At 43.8% G+C, this 24,265-nt stretch overlaps 2 protein-coding genes across 3 annotated transcripts in view; one reads left to right on the top strand and one right to left on the bottom strand.

Annotated features, from left to right (window-relative positions):
- Window positions 1–7,169, top strand: part of LOC106568249 (protein FAM222A) — a 36,589-nt gene extending 29,420 nt beyond the window's left edge. For both annotated transcript variants that reach the window (XM_045692424.1, XM_014138420.2), the window contains exon 3: window positions 4,237–7,169. In XM_045692424.1, the coding sequence (XP_045548380.1) occupies window positions 4,237–5,648 (1,412 nt within the window). In that variant the 3' untranslated portion in view covers window positions 5,649–7,169. The remainder of the gene's footprint in view (window positions 1–4,236) is intronic.
- Window positions 7,170–19,018: 11,849 nt separating this feature from the next.
- LOC106568188 (glycolipid transfer protein) lies at window positions 19,019–23,967 on the bottom strand. The gene is made up of 5 exons (XM_014138306.2): window positions 23,697–23,967; window positions 22,713–22,771; window positions 22,474–22,607; window positions 22,059–22,209; window positions 19,019–21,819 (listed from the first exon to the last, which is right to left on the bottom strand). Exons 1-5 carry the CDS (start codon window positions 23,797–23,799, stop codon window positions 21,637–21,639), a joined length of 630 nt encoding a protein of 209 aa, XP_013993781.1. The 5' UTR covers window positions 23,800–23,967; the 3' UTR covers window positions 19,019–21,636.
- Window positions 23,968–24,265: the final 298 nt, after the last annotated feature.

The following is a 24,265-nucleotide window of genomic DNA, read 5'->3' as shown; positions in this document are numbered from 1 at the left end:
ACAGATCCACAGATGACGCAATCTCAATCTCACTCCACACTGCCCTTTCCCACCTGGACAAAAGGAACACCTATGTGAGAATGCTGTTCATTGACTACAGCTCAGCATTCAACACCATAGTGCCCACGAAGCTCTTCACTAAGCTAAGGACACTGGGACTAAACACCTCCCTCTGCAACAAGATCCTGGACTTCCTGACCGGCTGCCCCTGTTGGTAAGGGTAGGCAACAACACGTCTGCCACGCTGATCCTCAACACTGGGGCCCCTCAGGGGTGTGTACTTAGTCCCCTCATGTACTCCCTGTTCACCCATGAATGCGTGGCCAAACACGACTCCAACACCATTAAGTTTGCTAACGACACAACAGTGGTAGGCCTGATCACCGACAACGATGGGACAGCCTATAAGGAGGAGGTCAGAGACCTGGCAACCTATCCCTCAATGTGAGCAAGACAAAGGAGCTGATCGTGGAATACAGAAAAAAGCGGACCGAACAGGTCCCCATTAACATCGACGGGGCTGTAGTACAGCGGGTCGAGAGTTTCAAGTTCCTTGGTGTCCACATCACCAACAAACTTCCAAGCTTCCTGCAATCCAGTCAGAGGAAAGCCCATAAAATTGTCAGACTCCAGTCACCCAAGTCATTTACTTTAGTTTATTTTGTAAATATTTTCTTAAATCTTTTTGAGGTAAACTGTTGGTTAAGGGCTTGGAAGTAAACATTTCATAGTAAGGTCTACACTTGTTGTATTCGGCGCATGTGACAGTTTGATTTGAATTGAATGTATGTAAAAATCGCATTCAACCAGTTTGAGTAGAGAAAAGGACTCATTCACCTGTTTTTGTGTCGCTGTGTGTACTGCAATGAGCATGGAGAAAATGAGATCAGACACAAGATTGCCCATGCATGGCTACAATCTCAAGGACACAAGTCTATCTCCAGAGACCTAGATGTTCCTTTTTCCACCATACGTAATGTTATCAAGAAGTTAAGGCCCATGCCAGTGTAGCCAACTTCCCTGGACGTGGCCGCAAGAGAGCACTTGATGGAAGATTGCAGCGAAGGATTGTTGGAATGGTGGAGAAAGCACCTCGATCAACTGCCACACAGATTCAAGCTGACTTTCAGACACAAGGTGCGACTGTTTCAACTCGCACCATCCGTCGCCAACTCAATGAAAGGGTAGGAGACCCAAGACGACCCCACTGCTGACAGAGAGAAATAAGGCCTAACTGAAATTTGCCACAGCACACATGAACATGGCAAAATCCTTCTGGATGAATGTCCTGTAGACAGATGAGACCAAATTGTTTTGTAAAGCGCACAATCTCTGTTTACAGAAAACAACAAAATGAAGCCTTCAATGAAAAGAACACCTTCCCTACAGTCAAACACGGAGGTTCAGTGATGTTTTGGGTTTACTTTGCTTCCTCTGGCACTGGGTCTCTGTCGAAGGTTTGATCAGCAGGACAATGACCCCAAACACACTTCAAAAAGCACCCAGGAATGGTTCAAGACAAAATGCTGGACTGTTCTGAAGTGGCCAGCAATGAGTCCATATCTGAATTGCATTAAAAACTTGTGGAGAGATCTGTAAACAGCAGTTGGTAGTAGGTACCCTTCAAATCTGGGAGAACTGGAGCAGTTTACACAAGAGGAGTGGGCCAAACTGCAGTACAGAGGTGCAGGAAGCTCATCGATGGCTATAGGAAGTGCTTGATTGCAGTTATTTTGACCGAAGGCTGTGCTACCAAATATTAAGTCTAGGGTGTCAATTTTGTTTGCCATTTCTGTTTCTTTTCTGATTTTAAATGGATACATTAAGTTCTGAATCAGTATTAACAGTGAAATAAAGAATTGTAGAGACCAAATACTTTGGTCAATTTCAATTTATTGTTAGGGAAAATTGTGAGTTACTTGAAAAAAGTGCAAGGGTTCCAATATTTTTGGCCACAATGACTATCTTCATATTCAAGTCTCATTAGACATGGTTGGATGTGAGCTACATGGTAAAACTTGTTCACCAATGACATTTTTAAAGATGTAATCGTGAGATGAAAAGGAATAAAAATATATTTTTTCTCATCATATTTTATATTGTCTTTCAGGCTTTGAGAAACCACAACATTAGGATTGGGTTTAGATCGTGCCTACAGTAGAAACGGGGAACACGCAGTACAGCGGTCATTCCTTAACCTCTAACGTAACAGCCACTTGATGCCTGTGGCGCGATTTTCAAAACCTTAAAAATCCTATTACTTCAATTTCTCAAACATATGACTATTTTACAGCTATTTAAAGACAAGACTCTCGTTAATCTAACCACACTGTCCGATTTCAAAAAGGCTTTACAACGAAAGCAAAACATTAGATTATGTCAGCAGAGTACCAAGCCAGAAATAATCAGACACCCATTTTTCAAGCCAGCATATAATGTCACCAAAACCCAGAAGACAGCTAAATGCAGCACTCACCTTTGATGATCTTCATCAGATGACAACCCTAGGACATTATGTTATACAATACATGCATGTTTTGTTCAATCAAGTTCATATTTATATCAAAAACCAGCTTTTTACATTAGCATGTGACGTTCAGAACTAGCATACCCCCCGCAAACTTCCGGGGAATTCGCTAACATTTTACTAAATTACTCACGATAAACGTTCACAAAAAGCATAACAATTATTTTAAGAATTATAGATACAGACCTCCTCTATGCACTCGATATGTCCGATTTTAAAATAGCTTTTTGGTGAAAGCACATTTTGCAATATTCTAAGTACATAGCCCAGGCATCACGGGCTCGCTATTTAGACACCCGGCAAGTTTAGCACTCACCATAATCATATTTACTATTATAAAAGTTTGATTACCTTTTGTTGTCTTCGTCAGAATGCACACCCAGGACTGCTACTTCAATAACAAATGTTGGTTTGGTCCAAAATAATCCATCGTTATATCCGAATAGCGGCGTTTTGTTCGTGCGTTCCAGACACTATCCGAAATGGTAAAGAAGTGTCGCGCATGGCGCAATTCGTGACAATAAAATTCTAAATATTCCATTACCGTACTTTCGAAGCATGTCAACCGCTGTTTAAAATCAATTTTTACGCCATTTTTCTCGTAGAAAAGCGATAATATTCCGACAGGGAATCTCCTTTTCGGCAAACAGAGGAAAAAATCACAAAGGCGGGGGCAGTCGGGTCACGCGCATAAGCCCAGAGTCCCTTGATCGGCCACTTGAGAAAGGCGATAATGTGTTTCAGCCTGGGGCTGGAATGACGACATTCTGTTTTTTCCCGGGCTCTGAGCGCCTATGGACGACGTGGGAAGTGTCACGTTAGAGCAGAGATCCTTAGTAAAAGATAGAGATGGAAAAGAAGTTCAAGAAATGGTCAGACAGGCCACTTCCTGTAAAGGAATCTCTCAGGTTTTGACCTGCCATTTGAGTTCTGTTATACTCACAGACACCATTCAAACAGTTTTAGAAACTTTAGGGTGTTTTCTATCCATATGTAATAAGTATATGCATATTCTAGTTACTGGGTAGGAGTGGTAACCAGATTAAATCGGGTATGTTTTTTATCCAGCCGTGTCAATACTGCCCCCTAGCCCTAACAGGTTAACATCCAGCCTCATCCACTCCAGCTTTCAACTCGGCACATCAGACGCTAGTTTCATGGCCAAATGTCACCAAATGAATCCCACTTGAGCCGGTGCGACAAAATTGGCTTTCCTTCTGTACCCGGCTCCCTCCTGCTCTTCTCCCTGATTTCCCAGGGTAATCCAATTCTGGGTTGAAATAAGTCAGAATTTATTTCATAAAGCGCTGATCAAACAGTGCCGGAGGTGTCTCTCTCCCAATAATGTGTTTAAAAGAGATGCAGATGTCAACGGTTCATCTTCCTAAAGGGAGGGAGGTGAAACTGGAGAGTGTGAAAGGGAAATGGAGGAGAAGTTACAATAAGTGTGTTTTTATTGGGCTATTCCTCTTGTCTTTGGTCCTTGGACATTGTTCTCTGTTCTGACACGCTTTATCTGTTGGAATATTTATCACAAGGAGTGTTTTGGCCTATATGGATAGGTCAATTAATATACTGATTTTCTTTATTTTAGTCTCAGCTGGCAGGTATCATCAAGCCTGCTCTTGTACTTTATAACCAGGCACTTTGTGTAAACTAGATCTTAAGGAAGGATAGGCTAACCATTTTTTTCTTTGTTTGTGTTGCAGGTGAGCTGTCCTCCATGAATGGCCCTCGATATCCATCCCCTGCAGAGCTGGATGCCTTTGCCCAGAAGACGGCCAGCAGCCCCCTGTCCATCAAGATCTTCCCATCCAACATCAGAGTGCCGCAGCACAAACAGCTGAACAGGACTGTCAACGGCCTGGACACCACATGCACCCAGCACTACAGTCCCTACTCAGGAGGCTACCAGGGCCTACTGGGTGTTGTAAAGGCCACCGTTTCCGTCGTCAAAGGCGTGCTGAAAAACTCTGAGGGCAAGAGGACTAAACATTCCCCCGCCCAAACTGCAGCTGCACCATACAACCCTCTCAGTAACAACAGACACGGGCAACAGAAGAGCTACCACATGGGCTCCTGCAAGCCTCCTGACGGGCCCAAAATGGCTGTTCCCTCTAATATCATTGTTGCTGCCTCTGTCATCCCCACCCCAGTAGGACAGACACTGGCCTCTCAGTCGGACCTGGATGTCCAGAGCCTGCTGAGGCAGATGAACAGACACTCCCACAGCCAGGCCCTGCAGCACGGGGGAGAAGCCCAGCCAAGCCCCTCACGCCAGGCTGTGGCTGCTGTGGCCTGCTCAGACTCTGGCTTTACCTGGGGAGTGGTGCCCCAGAGCAGCCTAGCATACTCCGGGGCTGTGCTGCCCACCCAGAGCGCAGACATGGCCCAGGCTGGCTACCTGGAGAGAGTGGACTATAGCATGTGGCAGCACCAACAACAACAGCAGCACTACCAACAGGGGGCACTAGGGATGTACAACAATGCTCGGATGGGCAGCGGGGGAGGGGCCGTAGTCAGCCGCTCTCCAGAGACCTGTCTCCCTTTGGCCTGCTCAGCGCAGCTCTCCTATAGGTGCCATCCCCTCAGTGCAGGCACTAACGGGGCAGGAGCAGGGATTGGGCAGGACCGGGTTAGCTCCTCCCCTCTGAACTGTGCTGCTATGCATGGGGAGTTCTCTGTGGGCCAGTACTTCGCCCCTCCCTGGAACAGTGTTCTGGTCACCCCGGACAGTGACTGTTACAACCCTCAGGAGCTGGTGCCTGGTTCCTCTATGGGCCGGGCCAGAGACATGGGGCTCTCCCAACCCCAACCCCACCCTCACCCTCACCCAAACCATCACCCCAACCACCAGCTCCACCCTCACCACCATCCTCACCCCCAGGTCTACGCCACAGACCAAAGCTTGGGCCTCTGTTGTGGGCTGCCCAGCACCAGCCTGTGCCACGCTTCTGTGCTGAGCAGCAGCCTGCAGTCTCTGGAGTGCCTGATCAGTGAGCTCCACCCGCCCTGCATCAAGGAGAGCATGCTGGGACGGGGCTACGAGGCGGTGGGGATGCCAAGGCTACTAGACCAGACCCTACAGCACACCCACGTCCAGCTGCCTGTGTTCAGATAAGACAGGATGTGTCCACACAGGGCACTCAGACTGAAATATTGTGTAAAACAGGAACTCCATGGATGCAGGTGTGTAATTTTGAAGAGACCACCTCAGAATGAGAAACGTACTGTACCTTTTCATTTAGCGTGTGTGTTGTATTGGTACAGGGCTATGTGCTTTGGAATTGACCAAGTGTTGTAAACCTTAAAAGGGTAATGATAATCATGACTGACCTGCAGGGTCATCTTATTTGACGTCTTAATGTTTTCATTACGGAGGATTTGTTGATCAATCAGAGAATCAGTTCACATCTGCCACATTTGTTCCTCAGAATGTGTTTTGAAGCTTGTTTTTTTTTCTCCATCTGTCCACTGTTTAATTTTTAAACCATTTAAGAATGTTGTCATTTGAGGTAAGGTGAAAAGGTGATGCGCAGGCACTCCTCCTAATGACCTTTACAAAGTGCAAAAAAAATACAACTGGAAAATGGTATATACTTAGGGTATACAAGGGCCCAACTCCAGGCCTCCAGACTGTCAGCTTGTTTTTATTGAACCCTTACACTTAACTGACCAATAAAGGTCACTGACTATAATGCACTGCTGTAAGAATGGCAAAAATGGGTCGATTGAGACATGGGGAAATGTCAGGGAACCGTTTTTATTTTCAAAAGAAACTTAATCTTGAATATTTTTGTATTTTTGTTTGGTTGTGCCTATGTTGGCTGCTAATGGAGGATAATGTCTTTTATATAATGATTGACCTCTGTTTTTGTTGTCTTCTCTACAATTATGACTGTCTGTTACCACGCTGTTGCTAGGCCTCATGTCACAGGCAAGAGATCTGCTAGCCATCACGTTAATGTTTGATGGGATGACAGACTTACCATGTTTTACCCAAAACAGTACTGGGACATTGGGGACGGGATGTGTCATTTGATTCTCTGATTTGTTCACATTTTGCTCTTGGCTTTGGTTGACATTCATCATTTAGGTCATCAATCACAAAAATACTACCTTAATCAACAGGAGTCCCTCCAATAGTTTTCCGGAGACAGGAGAAATGTGTTTTCAAACTGAAGGCATGACTATCAAATTGAAGTATTCCATGGTAGATCATTGGTTTACAAATGAGTCGAGTTCACTGGAGAGGTGTCCCTTACTGATCACTGGAGAACAGGCTTTTCTTACAGTATAATTCACTGCTTTTCTGTCAATGTTTTCTTTCTGAAAATAAGATGTTTCTTTGTAGTGGTCTATCTGATGCCTGAGAAGTATGGCTATATAAAGAAGCTCTTTATGTCAGCACTGTCAAATATGACTTTTCTTTTCAACCAGTCAGTCAGGATTCTGTTGGTTGACAATGTACATAACTGACTCAATGATTATGAAGTGCAATTACAATATTTAACAGGTATTTAACTCTACAAACATGTTGAAATGACTACATTTACATGAGTACATGCATAGCCCTAGACTCCCATACCCAGTCTCCTATTCTTAATTAAGATTGTCAAATAAATATTTTTTTTTCTTCTAATCCCAGCACTTTATTTTTGTTTGTAGGTGCACAAGTTGAAACACTACAGGTAAAAAAAGCAGTAAGACTCAACTGCATTCAGAAAATACAAAGAAGCAAAAATGTTAATTCCAAGTGGTCCGAAGTTGAATCTGTTTATTTAATTATGCTAGGGTGCGTTTCATATCTATTACGAGAGAAAGAACATGGGGGAGAGATTGTAGAAAGATCCAACACAAACATTCTGTTTCTCTGAGCCTCTTTGGGTCCTCTAAATATACTCTAGGCTTAGTACAGTGACCCAAGGGTCAGAGGCTAATCAGCTTTGTGACCTATCTGCTAACAACAGCTCACATCTCTGAACACGTACTAGATCTCAATGTTCTGTACATGTCTTTATCCACACAACACCCTTAACACTTTCATCTGTAATCCAGAATGGACGAGAGTAGGAAAGAAGATCGCTAGGCAGCACTATGCTTCCACTGCATATAGAAAGAGGTTGTTGGACTGAAGCTGGCCACTAAGGTTCCATCACTGACAGATGCTACTATGACTACTACCTTACTTACTGCCTTACTTACTACCTTACTGTACCAGTCAAAAGTTTTGACCCACCTCCTCATTCAAGGGTTTTTCTTTATTTTTACTATTTTCTACATCGTAGAATAATAGTGAAGACATAAACTATGAAATAACACATATGGAATCATGTAGTAACCAAAGAAGTGTAGCAAATCAAAATATTTTATATTTGAGATTCTTGAAAGTAGCCACCCTTTGCCTTGATGACAGCGTTGCACACTCTTGGCATTCTCTCAACCAGCTTCACCTGGAATGCTTTTCTAACAGTCTTGAAGGAGTTACAACATATGCTGAGCACTTGTTGGCTGCTTTTCCTTCACTCTGCGAACCAACTCATCCCAAGCCATCTGAATTGGGTTGAGGTTGGGTGATTGTGGAGGCCAGGTCATCTGATGCAGCACTCCATCACTCTCCTTCTTGGTCAAATAGCCCTTACACAGCCTGGAAGTGTGTTGGGTCATTGTCCTCTTGAAAAACAAATGATAGTCCCACTAAGCGCAAACCAGATGGGATGTACTTCCGGTTTGGAGCGAGCAGTCGCACCACGCTTCGCTCCACAGGTAATATTACACTTCGCTACATTACAACGGCTTGATTTGTTTGATCTGAGCAATTCTTCTTAGCTAGCTACATAGCCGTCTTTGTATCAAAGATAATTGTGTAGTTTATAGTAACTGAGTAATTATCGAGGCTAGCTATCTTCGTCCTCCTAACGTAGTCAACACTGCTAGCTGCTAGCTAGCTAGTCATCACTGTTAGCTAGCCAACTTCTACCGACTAGCAGCACCGCAGAAACTATTACATTACAACGTAACGACTTGATTAGTGTGGTGTTAGTGTTAGTTAGCCAGCTACATAGTTGTCTTTGCTGTCTCTGTATCTAAGATAATTGTGTAGTTTGAGTTTGAGTATTATCGAGGTGAGCTAGCCAGCCGCGACGCGGCGCCAGACTTACTCAACACACCTAGTCATCATTAACCCACTGCCAGCTAGTCAACCGTTACCGACTAGCAGCGCTGTAGATACTAATACTTTACAACGGAACGATTTGACTAGTGCAGTGTTACCTAGCTAGCTACTTAGTTGTCTTTGTCATAGCTTGATAATTGTTAGCTAGCCAGCCATCGAGGTTAGCTAGCCAGCTATTTCCGTCCCCCGCGACGCCATTTTTCCTAACCCAGCCAACTATTACCGACGAGCAGCATTGTTGAAACTAAATACACTACAAGGAACGTCTTGATTAGTGTTATGTTAGCTAGCTAGCTACAAAGTTGCTTTGTATCATGACAAGGTGTAGTACTGAAACTACCGAGGTTACCTAGCCAGCTACACGTTCAAAGTCAACAACGCAGCCACTGCTAGCTAGCCTACTCCACCAGCCAGCAGTACTGTATCATTTTAGTCAATAACATTTTTGCAACGTAAGCTTAACTTCCTGAACATTCGAGACGTGTAGTCCACTTGTCATTCCAATCTCATTTGCATTAGCGTAGCCTCTTCTGTAGCTTGTCTACTATGTGTCTGTCTATCCCTGTTCTCTCTCCTCTGCACAGGCCATACAAACGCTCCACACCGCGTGGCCGCTGCCACTCTAACCTGGTGGTCCCAGCGCGCACGACCCACGTGGAGTTCCAGGTCTCCGGCAGCCTCTGGAACTGCCGGTCTGCGGCCAACAAGGCTGAGTTCATCTCAGCCTATGCTACCCTCCAGTCCCTAGACTTCCTGGCGCTGACGGAAACATGGATTACCACAGATAACACTGCTACTCCTACTGCTCTCTCCTCGTCTGACTACGTGTTCTCGCATACCCCTAGAGCATCGAGCCAGCGGGGTGGTGGCACTGGAATCCTCATCTCTCCCAAGTGGACATTCTCTCTTTCTCCCCTGACCCATCTGTCTATCTCCTCATTTGAATTCCATGCTGTCACAGTTACCAGCCCTTTCAAGCTTAACATCCTTATCATTTATCGCCCTCCAGGTTCAATGGAGAGTTCATCAATGAGCTTGACGCCTTGATAAGTTCCTTTCCTGAGGATGGCTCACCTCTCACAGTTCTGGGTGACTTTAACCTCCCCACGTCTACCTTCGACTCATTCCTCTCTGCCTCCTTCTTTCCACTCCTCTCCTCTTTCGACCTCACCCTCTCACCTTCCCCCCCTACTCACAAGGCAGGCAATACGCTTGACCTCATCTTTACTAGATGCTGTTCTTCCACTAATCTCATTGCAACTCCCCTCCAAGTCTCCGACCACTACCTTGTATCCTTTTCCCTCTCGCTCTCATCCAACACTTCTCACTCTCCCCCTACTCGGATGGTATTGCGCCGTCCCAACCTTCGCTCTCTCTCTCCCGCTACTCTCTCCTCTTCCATCCTATCATCTCTTCCCTCTGCTCAAACCTTCTCCAACCTATGTCCTGATTCTGCCTCCTCAACCCTCCTCTCCTCCCTCTCTGCATCCTTTGATTTCCTCTGTCCCCTATCCTCCAGGCCGGCTCGGTCCTCCCCTCCTGCTCCGTGGCTCGACGACTCACTGCGAGCTCACAGAACAGGGCTCCGGGCAGCCGAGCGGAAATGGAGGAAAACTCGCCTCCCCTGCGGACCTGGCATCCTTTCACTCCCTCCTCTCTACATTTTCCTCTTCTGTCTCTGCTGCTAAAGCCACTTTCTACCACTCTAAACTCCAAGCATCTGCCTCTAACCCTAGGAAGCTCTTTGCTACCTTCTCCTCCCTCCTGAATCCTCCTCCCCTCCCCTCCCCTCCTCCCTCTCTGCGGATGACTTCGTCAACCATTTTGAAAAGAAGGTTGACGACATCCGATCCTCGTTGCTAAGTCAAACGACACTGCTGGTCCTGCTCACACTGCCCTACCCTGTGCTTTGACCTCTTTCTCCCCTCTCTCTCCAGATGAAATCTCGCGTCTTGTGACGGCCGGCCGCCCAACAACCTGCCCACTTGACCCTATCCCCTCCTCTCTTCTCCAGACCATTTCCGGAGACCTTCTCCCCTACCTCACCTCGCTCATCAACTCATCCTTGACCGCTGGCTACGTCCCTTCTGTCTTCAAGAGAGCGAGAGTTGCACCCCTTCTGAAAAAACCTACACTCGATCCCTCCGATGTCAACAACTACAGACCAGTATCCCTTCTTTCCTTTCTCTCCAAAACTCTTGAACGCGCCGTCCTTGGCCAGCTCTCTTGCTATCTCTCTCAGAATGACCTTCTTGATCCTAATCAGTCAGGTTTCAAGACTGGGCATTCAACTGAGACTGCTCTTCTCTGTGTCACGGAGGCTCTCCGCACTGCTAAAGCTAACTCTCTCTCCTCTGCTCTCATCCTTCTAGACCAATCTGCTGCCTTTGATACAGTGAACCATCAGATCCTCCTCTCCACCCTCTCCGAGCTGGGCATCTCCGGCACCGCGCACGCTTGGATTGCGTCCTACCTGACAGGTCTCTCCTACCAGGTGGCGTGGCGTGAATCTGTCTCCGCACCACGTGCTCTCACCACTGGTGTCCCCCAGGGCTCTGTTCTTGGCCCACTCCTATTCTCGCTATACACCAAGTCACTTGGCTCTGTCATATCCTCACATGGTCTCTCATATCATTGCTATGCAGATGACACACAATTAATCTTCTCCTTTCCCCCTTCTGACAACCAGGTGGCGAATCGCATCTCTGCATGTCTGGCAGACATATCAGTGTGGATGACGGATCACCACCTCAAGCTGAACCTCGGCAAGACGGAGCTGCTCTTCCTCCCGGGGAAGGACTGCCCGTTCCATGATCTCGCCATCACGGTTGACAACTCCATTGTGTCCTCCTCCCAGAGTGCTAAGAGCCTTGGCGTGACCCTGGACAACACCCTGTCGTTCTCCACCAACATCAAGGCGGTGACCCGATCCTGTAGGTTCATGCTCTACAACATTCGCAGAGTACGACCCTGCCTCACACAGGAAGCGGCGCAGGTCCTAATCCAGGCACTTGTCATCTCCCGTCTGGATTATTGCAACTCGCTGTTGGCTGGGCTCCCTGCCTGTGCCATTAAACCCCTACAACTCATCCAGAACGCCGCAGCCCGTCTGGTGTTCAACCTTCCCAAGTTCTCTCACGTCACCCCGCTCCTCCGCTCTCTCCACTGGCTTCCAGTCGAAGCTCGCATCCGCTACAAGACCATGGTGCTTGCCTACGGAGCTGTGAGGGGAACGGCACCTCCGTACCTTCAGGCTCTGATCAGGCCCTACACCCAAACGAGGGCACTCCGTTCATCCACCTCTGGCCTGCTCGCCTCCCTACCTCTGAGGAAGCACAGTTCCCGCTCAGCCCAGTCAAAACTGTTCGCTGCTCTGGCACCCCAATGGTGGAACAAGCTCCCTCACGACGCCAGGACAGCGGAGTCAATCACCACCTTCCGGAGACACCTGAAACCCCACCTCTTCAAGGAATACCTGGGATAGGATAAAGTAATCCTTCTAACCCCCCCCTTAAAAGATTTAGATGCACTATTGTAAAGTGGTTGTTCCACTGGATATTATAAGTTGAATGCACCAATTTGTAAGTCGCTCTGGATAAGAGCGTCTGCTAAATGACTAAAATGTAAAATGTAAAAATGGCGTATCGCTGCAGAATGCTGTGGTAGCCATGCTGGTTAAGTGTGCCTTGAATTCTAAATAAATCAGACGGTGTCACCAGCAAAGCACCATCACACCCCCTCCTCCATGCTTAACGTTGGGAACCACACATGCAGAGAGCATCCGTTCACCTACTCTGCGTCTCACAAAGACACGGCGGTTGGAACCAAAAATCTCAAATTTCGACTCAAAGGACATTTTTTATGTTTCTTGCACCAAACAAGTCTCTTCTTCTTTTATTGGTGTCCTTTTTAATAGTGGTTTCTTTGCAGCAATTTGATCATGAAGGCCTGATTTCACCCAGTCTCCTCTGAACAGTTGATGTTGAGATATGTCTGTTACTTGAACTCTGTGACGCATTTATTTGGGCTGCGGTCTGAGGTGCAGTTAATTGCCCATTTCTGAGGCTGGTAACTCTAATGAACTTGTCCTCTGCTGCAGAGGTAACTCTGGGTCTTCCTTTCCTGTGGCAGTGCTCATGAGAGCCAGTTTCATCATAGAGTTTGCGACTACACTTGGAAGAAACTTTCAAAGTTCTTAATTCTCCAGATTGACTGACCATGTCTTAAAGTAATGATGGACTGTCATTTCTCTTATTTGAGCTGTTCTTTCCGTAATATGGACTTGGTCTTTTACCGAATAGGGCTATCTTCTGTATACTACCCCTACCTTTTCACAACACAACTGATTGTCTCAAACGCATTAAGAAGGAAAGAAATTCCACAAATTAGCTTTTAACAAGGCACACCTGTTAATTGAAAGTAATTCCAGGTGACTACCTCGTGAAGCTGGTTGAGAGAATACCAAGAGTGTACAAAACTGTCATCAAGGCAAAGGGTGGCTACTTTTGAAGAATCTCTAATATTAAATATATTTAGATTTGTTTAGCACTTTTCTGGTTACTACATGACTCCATATGTGTAATTTCATAGTTTTGTGGTCTTCACTATTGTTCTACAATGTAGAAAATAGTACAAATGAACACTAACCCTTGAATGAGTAGGTGTCCTAACTCTTGACTGGCACTGTGTGTGTGAGATAGATAGATATACTTTTTTATTTAATCATTGAAACGGCATGTCTATTACATGATTATAGCATCGCTGCCCAAGGATTTACTGTTGGCTGGTGAAACTGGATGCTTTTTTTGTTATTATTGTAAAGGGGGATTCTATTCTCATTAGTAGCTTTTATTACAGAATGGCTCCAACGGCGTGGGGTAGCTTGGAGCTAGTGCATCCTTGAAAGAGGTGTGTGTGTGTGTATACAGTTGAAGTCTGAAGTTTACATACACCTTAGCCAAATACATTTAAACTCAGTTTTTCACAATTCCTGACTTTTAATCCTTGTAAAAATTCCCTGTTTTAGGTCAGTTAGGATCACCACTTTATTTTAAGAATGTGACATTTCAGAATAATAGTAGAGAAAATGATTTATTTCAGCTTTTCTTTCATCACATTCCCAGTGGGTCAGAAGTTTACATACACTCAATTAGTATTTGGTAGCATTGCCTTTAAATTGTTTAACTTGGGGCAAACGTTTTGGGTAGCCTTCCACAAGCATTCCACAATAAGTTGGGTGAATTTTGGCCCATTCCTCCTGACATAGCTGTTGTAATTGAGTCAGGTTTGTAGACCTCCTTGCTCGCACACGCTTTTTCAGTTCTGCCCACACATTTTCTATAGGATTGAGCTCAGGGCTTTGCGATGGCCACTCCAATACCTTGACTTTTGTCCTTATGCCACTTTGCCACAACTTTGGAAGTATGCTTGGGGTCATTGTCCATTTTGGAAGACCCAAATTTGACCAAGCTTTAACTTCCTGACTTATGTCTTGAGATGTTGCTTCCATATATCCACATAATTGTCGTACCTCATTGATGTCATCTATTTTCTGAAGTGCACCAGTCCCCACTGCAGCAAAGCACCCCCATGCTTCACGGTTGGGATGGTGTTCTTCAGCTTGCAATCCTCCCCCTTTTTCCTCCAAACATAACTATGGTAATTATGGCCAAACAGTTCTATTTTTGTTTCATCAGACCAGAGGACATTTCTCCAAAAAGTATGATCTTTGTTCCCATGTGCAGTTGCAAACCGTAGTCTGGCTGTTTTTATGGCGGTTTTGGAGCAGTGGCTTCTTCCTTGCTGAGTGGCCTTTCAGGTTATGTCGATATAGGACTCGTTTTACTGTGGATATAGATACTTTTGTACCTGTTTCCTCCAGCATCTTCACAAGGTCCTTTGCTGTTGTTCTGGGATTGATTTGCACTTTTCGCACCGAAGTACGTTCATCTCTAGGAGACAGAACGCATCTCCTTCCTGAGCGGTATGACGGCTGCGTGGTCCCATGGTGTTTATACTTGCTTACTATTGTTTGTACAGATGAACGTGGTACCTTCAGGCATTTGGAAATTGCTCCCAGGGATGAACCAGACTTGTGGAGGTCTACAACTTTTTTTGCTGAGGTCTTGGCTGATTTATTTAAATTTTTCCATGATGTCAAGCAAAGAGGCACTGAGTTTGAAGGTAGGCCATGAAATACATCCACAGGTACACCTCCAATTGACTCAAATGATGTCAATTAGCCTATCAGAAGCTTCTAAAGCCATGACATCATTTTATGGATTTTTCCAAGCTGTTTAAACGCACAGTCAACTTAGTGTATGTAAACTTCTCACCCACTGGAATTGTGATACAGTGAATTATAAGTGAAATAATCTGTCTGTAAACAATTGTTGGAAAAATGACGTGTCATGCACAAAGTAGATGTCCTAACCGACTTGCCAAAACTATAGTTTGTTATCAAGAAATTTGTGGAGTGGTTGAGAAACGAGTTTTAATGACTTCAACCTAAGTGTATGTAAACTTCCCACTTCAACTGTATGTGGGAATCCATAGGCCTTCCCTCACTCCTCTCCCTGCGGTGTTGCATTTGTGTGTGAAAAATGCACGCTCTCCTCAGGATCAGTGCGAAATAATATATTACTTTTTATAATATTTATCATCCCATTATTCAGAAATAGGTTAACCAACTTGGTTGAATATTTAGCCTGGTGGTTCTGTGCCTTCAGTCCTGGTTCTGCATCATTTCCATGCCCTGTCGTCTAAACTGGCCTATAATTTCCAAAATGTCAGCTCACAAAAGATGTGATGCTACTGTAAATCAGGCATGTCAGTCAGTTTTGCTGAAAGGCCATTTTTATTAACGCGAACAGAAGAGTCAGACAAGTGTTTAAGGAAATAAAATGTAAAAAACACCTCTGCTTACATACGTAAAAAGCTCACATCCACATCGATGGGGTTGTAGGAGAGTGGGTCGTGAGCTTCAAGTTCCTCGGTGTCCACATCACTAAGGAATTAACGTGGTCCACGCCTCTTCCCTCTCAGGAGCCTGAAAAGATTTGGCGTGGACCTTCAGATCCTTAAAATGTTATACTGCTGCATCATTGAACACATCTTGACTGGCTGCATCACCGCTTGGCACGGCAACTGCAAGGCACCCAACCGCAAGTCATTAGAGGTTGGTGACTATGCTCACACATAGTTACACTGACACCAATACACACACATAGCACACACACACATGCATACTGATGCCTCACACACATTCACACTCACACACACAAACAATTTCACACTCACCACATACGCTGCTGCTACTGTCTATCCTATTGCCTAGTCACTTTAACCCTACCTATATGTACATACAGTTGAAGTCGGAAGTATACATACACTTAGTCATTCAAACTAGTTTTTCAACAACTCCACAAATTTCTTGTTAACAAACAATAGTTTTGGCAAGTCGGTTAGGACATCTACTTTGTGCATGACACGTCATTTTTCCAACAATTGTTTACAGACAGATTATTTCACTTATAATTCACTGTATCACAATTCCAGTGGGTGAGAAGTTTACATACACTAAGTTGACTGTGCTTTTAAACAGCTTGGAAAATTCCATAAAATGATGTCATGGCTTTAGAAGCTTCTGATAGGCTAATTTACATCATTTGAGTCAATTGGAGGTGTACCTGTGGATGGATTTCACGGCCTACCTTCAAACTCAGTGCCTCTTTGCTTGACATCATGGGAAAATAAAAATAAATCAGCCAAGACCTCAGCAAAAAAAATTGTAGACCTCCACAATCTGGTTCATCCTTGGGAGCAATTTCCAAATGCCTGAAGGTACCACGTTCATCTGTATAAACAATAGTACACAAGTATAAACATCATGGGACCACGCAGCCGTCATACCGCTCAGGAAGGAGACGCGTTCTGTCTCCTAGAGATGAACGTACTTTGGTGCGAAATGTGTATATCAATCCAAGAACGACAGCAAGGACCTTGTGAAGATGCTGGAGGAAACAGGTACAAAAGTATCTATCTCCACAGTAAAACGAGTCCTATATCGACATAACCTGAAAGGCCGCTCAGCAAGGAAGGAGCCACTGCTATAAAAATGCCAGACTACGGTTTGCAACTGCACATGGGGACAAAGATCATACTTTTTGGAGAAATGTCCTCTGGTCTGATGAAACAAAAAATAGAACTGTTTGGCCATAATGACCATCATTATGTTTGGAGGAAAAAGGGGGAGGATTGCAAGCCGAAGAACACCATCCCAACCGTGAAGCGTGGGGGTGCTTTGCTGCAGGAGGGACTGCTGCACTTCACAAAATAGATGGCATCAATGAGGTAGGAAAATTATGTGGATATATGGAAGCAACATCTCAAGACATAAGTCAGGAAGTTAAAGCTTGGTCAAAATTGGGTCTTCCAAAATGGACAATGACCCCAAGCATACTTCCAAAGTTGTGGCAAAGTGGCATAAGGACAAAAGTCAAGGTATTGGAGTGACCATCGCAAAGCCCTGAACTCAATCCTATAGAAAATGTGTGGGCAGAACTTAAAAAGCGTGTGCGAGCAAGGAGGTCTACAATCCTGACTCAGTTACAACAGCTATGTCAGGAGGAATGGGCCAAAATTCACCCAACTTATTGTGGAAGCTTGGGGAAGGCTACCCAAAACGTTTGACCCATGTTAAACAATTTAAAGGCAATGCTACCAAATACTAATTGAGTGTATGTAAACTTCTGACCCACTGGGAATGTGATGAAAGAAAAGCTGAAATAAATCATTCTCTCTACTATTATTCTGAAATGTCACATTCTTAAAGTGAAGTGGTGATCCTAACTGACCTAAGACAGGGACTTTTTACTAGGATTAAATGTCAGGAGTTGTGAAAAACGGAGTTTAAATGTTAACTTCCGACTTCAACTGTAGGTACCTTAATTTACCTTGTACTCCTGCACATCAACTCTGCACTGGTACTCCCTGTCTATAGCAATGTTATTTTTACTTGTTATTCACTGTGTATTTATTCCTCGTGTCACTTTTTCAGTTTTTTATCTTTAACTCTGCATTGTTGGAAAAGGATCCGTAAGTAATCATTTCACTGTTAGTCGAAGCATGTTTACGAAGCATGTGACGAATAACATCTGATTGGATTTTTATTTGTTTTGATTCATATATGTTAGGCGCACAAATGGGGGTCGCAATAAATCAGATTGGGGGCTGCATGTTTGACACCCCTGCTGGAAATAGGGGCTGTTGATTAAGCTGTTTCTTCAAAGCGTTTAGGTGTTGAGTAGGCCTGTCGAAAAGGTGGAGCTGTTAGTGAGGCCCTAGTCTCTTGTGTTTTGTCTGCCTTACTTGGGGGCTTCCCGTCCTGTTCCTCCCCCTCTGTCCTGGTTCCTGGCTGAACCTGAGGCAGCTGTGCTGATAAACCTGCAGGATTACAGGGCCTGTTCGCCCTGAACAGCACACACTCACACAGGAGCCACTCTATCCTCTAGCACCACCCGAGTCCCTCAGGGACAGCAAGAGATGGGAGATAATGGAGGAAGAAGGGGAAAGGGAAGAAAACGGGGATTAGAGTCAATGAAATGGGGGGAAAGTATTGGTGAAATGGAATTGGTGAAAAGGGGAAGGATCTCATTAAAGCAGTCATCCGAGTATCTTGACTGCATAATGCTATTGGAAATAAAGATGCAGAGTAAATGTGGAAGATGAAAGTGTTCCAGTATTTTATGCCCCTTAATCTACAGTGCATACATACTTTACTGTGGGTTATACAATGACATTAGGGATAATCTTTTTCCGTCAACTGTCCAGCCAAAATTATAATTTTAACGGTCTAGATGAAAATTGTGAAAGACAATATATTTTATCAGGTAACAAAATTGTAAATGCCTGCGTTGTTTAGATTACATAATGTATAATAACTGATATGTACCATGTTTGACTAGGAACGTTTTATGTCTCAACTCTAGTGGTCTGCAATGTGGTTTATTGTCGATTATTGTACCATTGTGTGACATTTGTCTAAGTATCTAACTACATAGTAGTTTTGTTGCGCGTAAACAAACAGGTGACCTCTGTTGGATAAAAGTTGCAACTGCATCCCATGAGAAGGGCACAATCAATGAATTAACATTTAGTAAATGTCTCCTCCATGAGGTTGACAAGTGAATTGCTTCTTATGACGGGTAGAGGCAGTAGCTGGTGTAAGTATAAAGTGATGAAAGACACTAACATGACACTACACAGAATCCCTAAAAATGCAATATGTATATAGAAATCTACAGGTTATTCAGTGATAAATCAGAATCACCTTTATTAGCCAAATACATTAGCATGTACAGGAATTTGACTCTGTGAAATGGTGCTGCCACAATAAACAGAATATACAGACAAACAGAATATACGGACAAGCTACATAGACACAGAATTTACACAATCCACATACAGTATGTAGACAATGAACACCACGCTAAAAACTACAGACTACACTATAAGCTACATTATGAATTGTACATGTATAGATGTATAAATAAAGCAATTTATAGGATGATATGCTATAGGGGAAATATACACTCACCGGCCTGTTCACAAAAATGGATCGCTCCTACAGAGTGAGTCACATGGCTGTGGCTTGCTAGTATATAAAGCAAGCAGACAGGCATCGAGGCATTCAGTTACTGTTCGATTGAACGTTACAATGGGCAAAACAAGTGACCTAAGCGACTTACATGCTGATCAGACCGTATGCGTTGTGTGCGCGAGCGTTGCAAAATAAATGTCATTCAATCATTGCACCCACACTGCTCACGGGTGTCAACGAGCGTCTGTGTAGCCAAGCGTTAAAATAAAACTTGGTTCTATTTGTGACGCTTGATGTGCTGCAAGTCCTGCCTCTCCCATCTCCTCATTGTTTTTTAGGAGCATATACCCACATGCCATCTCCTCGTTGGTTTTTAAGAGCATACACCCATGTGGGTGATTGACAGGTGAACTGAGGTCCACACTCCAGTCCAGTTGGTTGTGGTAATGCACCTTAAAGTTGGTTGCCAACCGCCATACAGTATAAAGTCCAAAGAAGAAGTCTGAAGGAGAGATTACTAGAAAACAAACTTTTACCCTTTTATCTGTGGATTAATTGTCGGAGTAGAGGACCTTGTGCATTTCAGGTAAAATAACAACCCAATGTTTATATCCCAGGACAAATTAGCTAGCAACAGCATGCTAGCTAGCTAAATTGCCATAAATGTTTAATGCTTTTCGACCTGTCCCCAAATGAATATAGTTGGTTCAGAGTGTGTCCTGATCGCGTATGGTGTGGGGGGACAAAATCAACATGCGCACGATAACAGCTCGTTGATGAGTGAGGACGAAGGAGACTGGCAAGAATTGTGCAAACTAACAGGCGGGCCACAAACAGACAAATAATGGTGCAGTACAACAGTGGTGTGCAGAATGGCATCTCGGAAGTCACAACTCATCGATCCTTGTCACGCATGGGCTATTGCAGCAGATGACCACACTGGGAGTAATGTGCAGTTCTATGAAAGTGCAGGGTGCATCGTCCTTGGATGAATAGTAAACAGTGCCTAGTCCATGAATGAGGAGATCATTGTGACCGGTTGGTAAGGGACACGGCATGGGGGAAGAAGCTGTTCAGGTGGTGGGATGTTTTGGTCGTGATTGACCTGAAAAATCACTTCAATGTTATCAATGCACATAATCATATTCCAGGTATACATACAGGACAAACACAAGCGTGTATCTCACAAATAAATACTTAGATTGCATTGACTATGCTTTTTGAACTGATTTGAGCCAATAAATGTTGTTCTTTTGATTCAGCAGCACTATAGAACAACCAACAATTAGGAAATACAGTACTATTTCAGAAACAATACACTTTCTGAAGTAAAATAAAATGTTGCTATTACAGCAAGCTTTCAAAATCACATGAAGTACAACACCCCAATAGTGAATGAAACTGACATGTAAATGTATGTGCCAAATACTGTTTGGCATTGTCTAGCACTGCATTTGCTGATAGCTACTATTTATTTTTTGCTTACTATGACTGTGAGATGCAGTTGTCGCTCTTAGCTACCTTAAGATTAATACACTAACTGTTAGTCCCTCTGGATAAGAGCATCTGCTAAATGGCTAAAATGTGAAATGCAAAATGTGTTGAAAAAATTGAATGGATTGAAAATATGTATTTAAAAAAGACATGAAGGAAGTGCAACCCTACTCAACTAAAGATTCAGTTGTTCAAACAAACATGTAGAAGCCATAAACAAAACATCACACAATAGACAGCAATAAGACTTAAAACCACTAATGCTGGTTATAATCTCTGAAGGCACGGGGTAGTTAACTCTTCCCCTACCTACAGGGCAGTGAGGGTACTATCTCACGTTTCAGGGCAGAGTTACAGTAGGGATTTCATGAGTCTTGTATCATCAGCAGAAACACTCTTCCCTCCCACAGAGAGAGATACAGTACTAGAATAACACTGACCAGCTCTCTGGATATCACTTCTAAATGTCTCTTACCTGATGGTGGGTCATGTGTAACTGCAGCAGACCGCTTAATAGGCTGACACAACAAGAGTTGTGCTAGACCTGTACCAATTTTTACATTTCTTGAATTTATAAAAGACTCAACACGGAATATGCCACTTTCCATCCAGTAGCAACTCACCTGGGGCCAAACTGTCAACATTCAGTAGGGAGGGACTTAAAAGGAGGGACATGAAATGAATAATACAAATGGTGATACAAATAAAAACAGTGTCTTTGAAATAAAGTCCTCAATCCTCATAAGCTGGAATGTTCCATAACCTGAGAGAAAGGATGAAAAATAGAAGACTGGAAGAAAATAACATGCAGGATACTGCTGTGGTCCAGTATGGGGGACATCAAACACTATAGTCCAGCTCTGCATTCAGCGTTGTGTACATCTCATAGATTGCATCCACTGTGGCTGTGTAATTGATGAGGAACTGGCGTACACTAGCCATGCAGTCCTCCTCTCTGACCTCTTGACCTTTTGACAGGGCCTTTATAAAGTCTGACTTATAGGGTGCTGCAAACAACGCCGCCTGGAGGGGACAAAGAGAAATCCTGTTGTTACATAGTTGCTACACCTTGGCTGGGCAGTTCATCTACATTCAAATTCAATCTGTCGTTTTCAGTTATTACATGTAGAAATGAAGTTCGATATGAAATCAATACATTCAGAGGTGCTTGAGAACCAGGGTTAAGTAGAACACCAAGTCACAAGTAAAAGGCTAGGAGGTCAAGACTATGCTACCAACTGACTCTAGTCACATGGTCTCACCTTAAATATCTTCTGCACTAGCCAGCCGTGGTATTTCTTTAGGGCCTGGTCGTAGGCTTTGGTGATGTTGACACGGATGAGGTTAGGGTTGTTCTCGTCTTTCTCTCCATCTGCCAAGCTCTGAAGCAGGATCTGGATGAAACGGAGGCCTCTGCGGGAGAGAGGACAATCAGCTTAACTTATTTGATTTCAGTCACAACATTATTCATGACGTGCAGATCTCTATCTAGAAACAAGAACACCATTTCACAGCCTCTAGTCAGCCCAATTCTGATCTTTTGACCAATCACATCAGATATTTTTAAGAACTGATCTGATTGGTCAAAAGACCAATTAGTGAAAGAAAATATCAGAATTGGGCTACCACTGTAAACACAGCCTTAAACACATTCAGATGAGATGATTCTGAGCTCACCTCTTCAGCCACATCAGGGCCAAGGTGGCTCCCACTTTGGGCCACTCTGTGCCGTATGCCTCCTTCTCTGACTCCATTATCTGCTGTAGTGTTGCATACTTGGCAGGGTCCTTGTCATACACACTTCTGATTTTCTGGAAGGAAAATATTACCAACAAAATGTATAGACGTAGGCATTTGTTGCTGTAGGGTTACTCTTATTTTAAGGCACAATTAGAGGGTGTGGAAAACATACTTACTGTTATATTGCCACTGATGTCTGATTTGATAGGAACAAATACTTTTGACCCCAGGCAGTCTGGAAAGAAGAAAGAGAGGGACAAAACATTGGATTGAAATGCAACCAAGCAGTTATGAGTAAATGCAGACACAGCATCTTGGATGTAGCCGGAGAAACATCCTTGGGGGAGGAAAGAATAGAATTGAAATGACACTTATTCTCCCACAATGCTTATGTGAATTATATGAAAGTTTCTTGTTGGGCAATCAATAGAGAAAAGGGTCCATTCAAGTCGAAAGTCACACAAGGAGGCCAATGCAGCAGGCAGTGTGGGAGGAGAGAGAGAAGAGCTACAGCAGCTGCATACTAATTCACATGGCCCCTCTTGCCCTTTGGCTTCACAACCTCAATACGTCCTTGGTTTTAAAATCAGATTATTACACTTTATGTTAAGACTATTCCTTGACATTTCCAAGATGTAAAAACAACATCGTGCAAGGTTGTTACCACACACACTAGCGCATTTAAATCCCAAAATCAGCCTATGATTGAGCCATCCACAAAGAGTTTATTTGCGGATCATTCAAAATGTAATAACCGATTATTATGGTAGGCCTACTATGTTCGTTTGGGTAATGGTCATCTTTATGCAACTCTGACGTTAACAAAGCGATTATAACGGCGCTGTACTCACTCAACGTAATATGTTGTTTATTCAACAAGGTCAATGGCACTGTCGAGCCAACTTCGTCAAACCTGTGTTGATTTCTTAGACAAAATACACATTTAAGTTGATTGTTTTTAATTTAGTTCAGTCTATTTCTAAATGTTGTTATAGGGGAAGTCAATCATGAAAAGTGAAACAAAAAGAAAATGAGGTGACATTTTCTAAGGTATCGGTGACGGTGAGACGATTTGAGTGCCTCTCCAGTTTCATGAAGACCAATGAGTGTGATAGGCTACAGGTCGTCTGCCGACCGTTCAGGTGTACTTCTGTACTCACCAAAAAAAGGCGGAAGATATGCCACTGACTCCAGAAAGAACTTTGTATCCACTGATTTGTCGACTGGAAGTTCTCCAAATTGGTTATCCATTAAAAGTGACATCGTTTTCTGAAATGATATGTGACTAACTACAGAATGATAACGACTGCTGTCTGTGAATAATAAACCCGGAACTGTCTTCCGTGTTCACTGTCTTCTACGCCTACGGCAAGGCAACTGTATACTCTGGCAAGGCACACTGACTTGGCAGGGGGCGCGCCCTGATCATTCACGTCATCAACAGGTGTTAGAAAGTGAAAGAAAACATATTTGAGTGAGATACGCTAGTGCCTTTTGGGGGGCATGTACTCAGAGTGAAAAAAGGGCACCCCTAAAATGTTTTTACTGCAACCGCGGTGATAGACTCTTGAGCAATTATTCCAAATCAGTGGAAAGCAGCACAATCTGATGAGTAAAGTATTTTGCCAAACTATTTTGAAATTGAATAATTGCTGCACGTATTAACAATGACCAAAACAATTCCAGTACAAATTGATTGTAAGAAATACTTTAGACTATCATTACTATA

Source organism: Salmo salar, chromosome ssa13, assembly GCF_905237065.1.
Source record: "Salmo salar chromosome ssa13, Ssal_v3.1, whole genome shotgun sequence".
NCBI lineage: Eukaryota > Metazoa > Chordata > Actinopteri > Salmoniformes > Salmonidae > Salmo > Salmo salar.
This window is presented reverse-complemented; position numbering and strand designations above follow the sequence as displayed.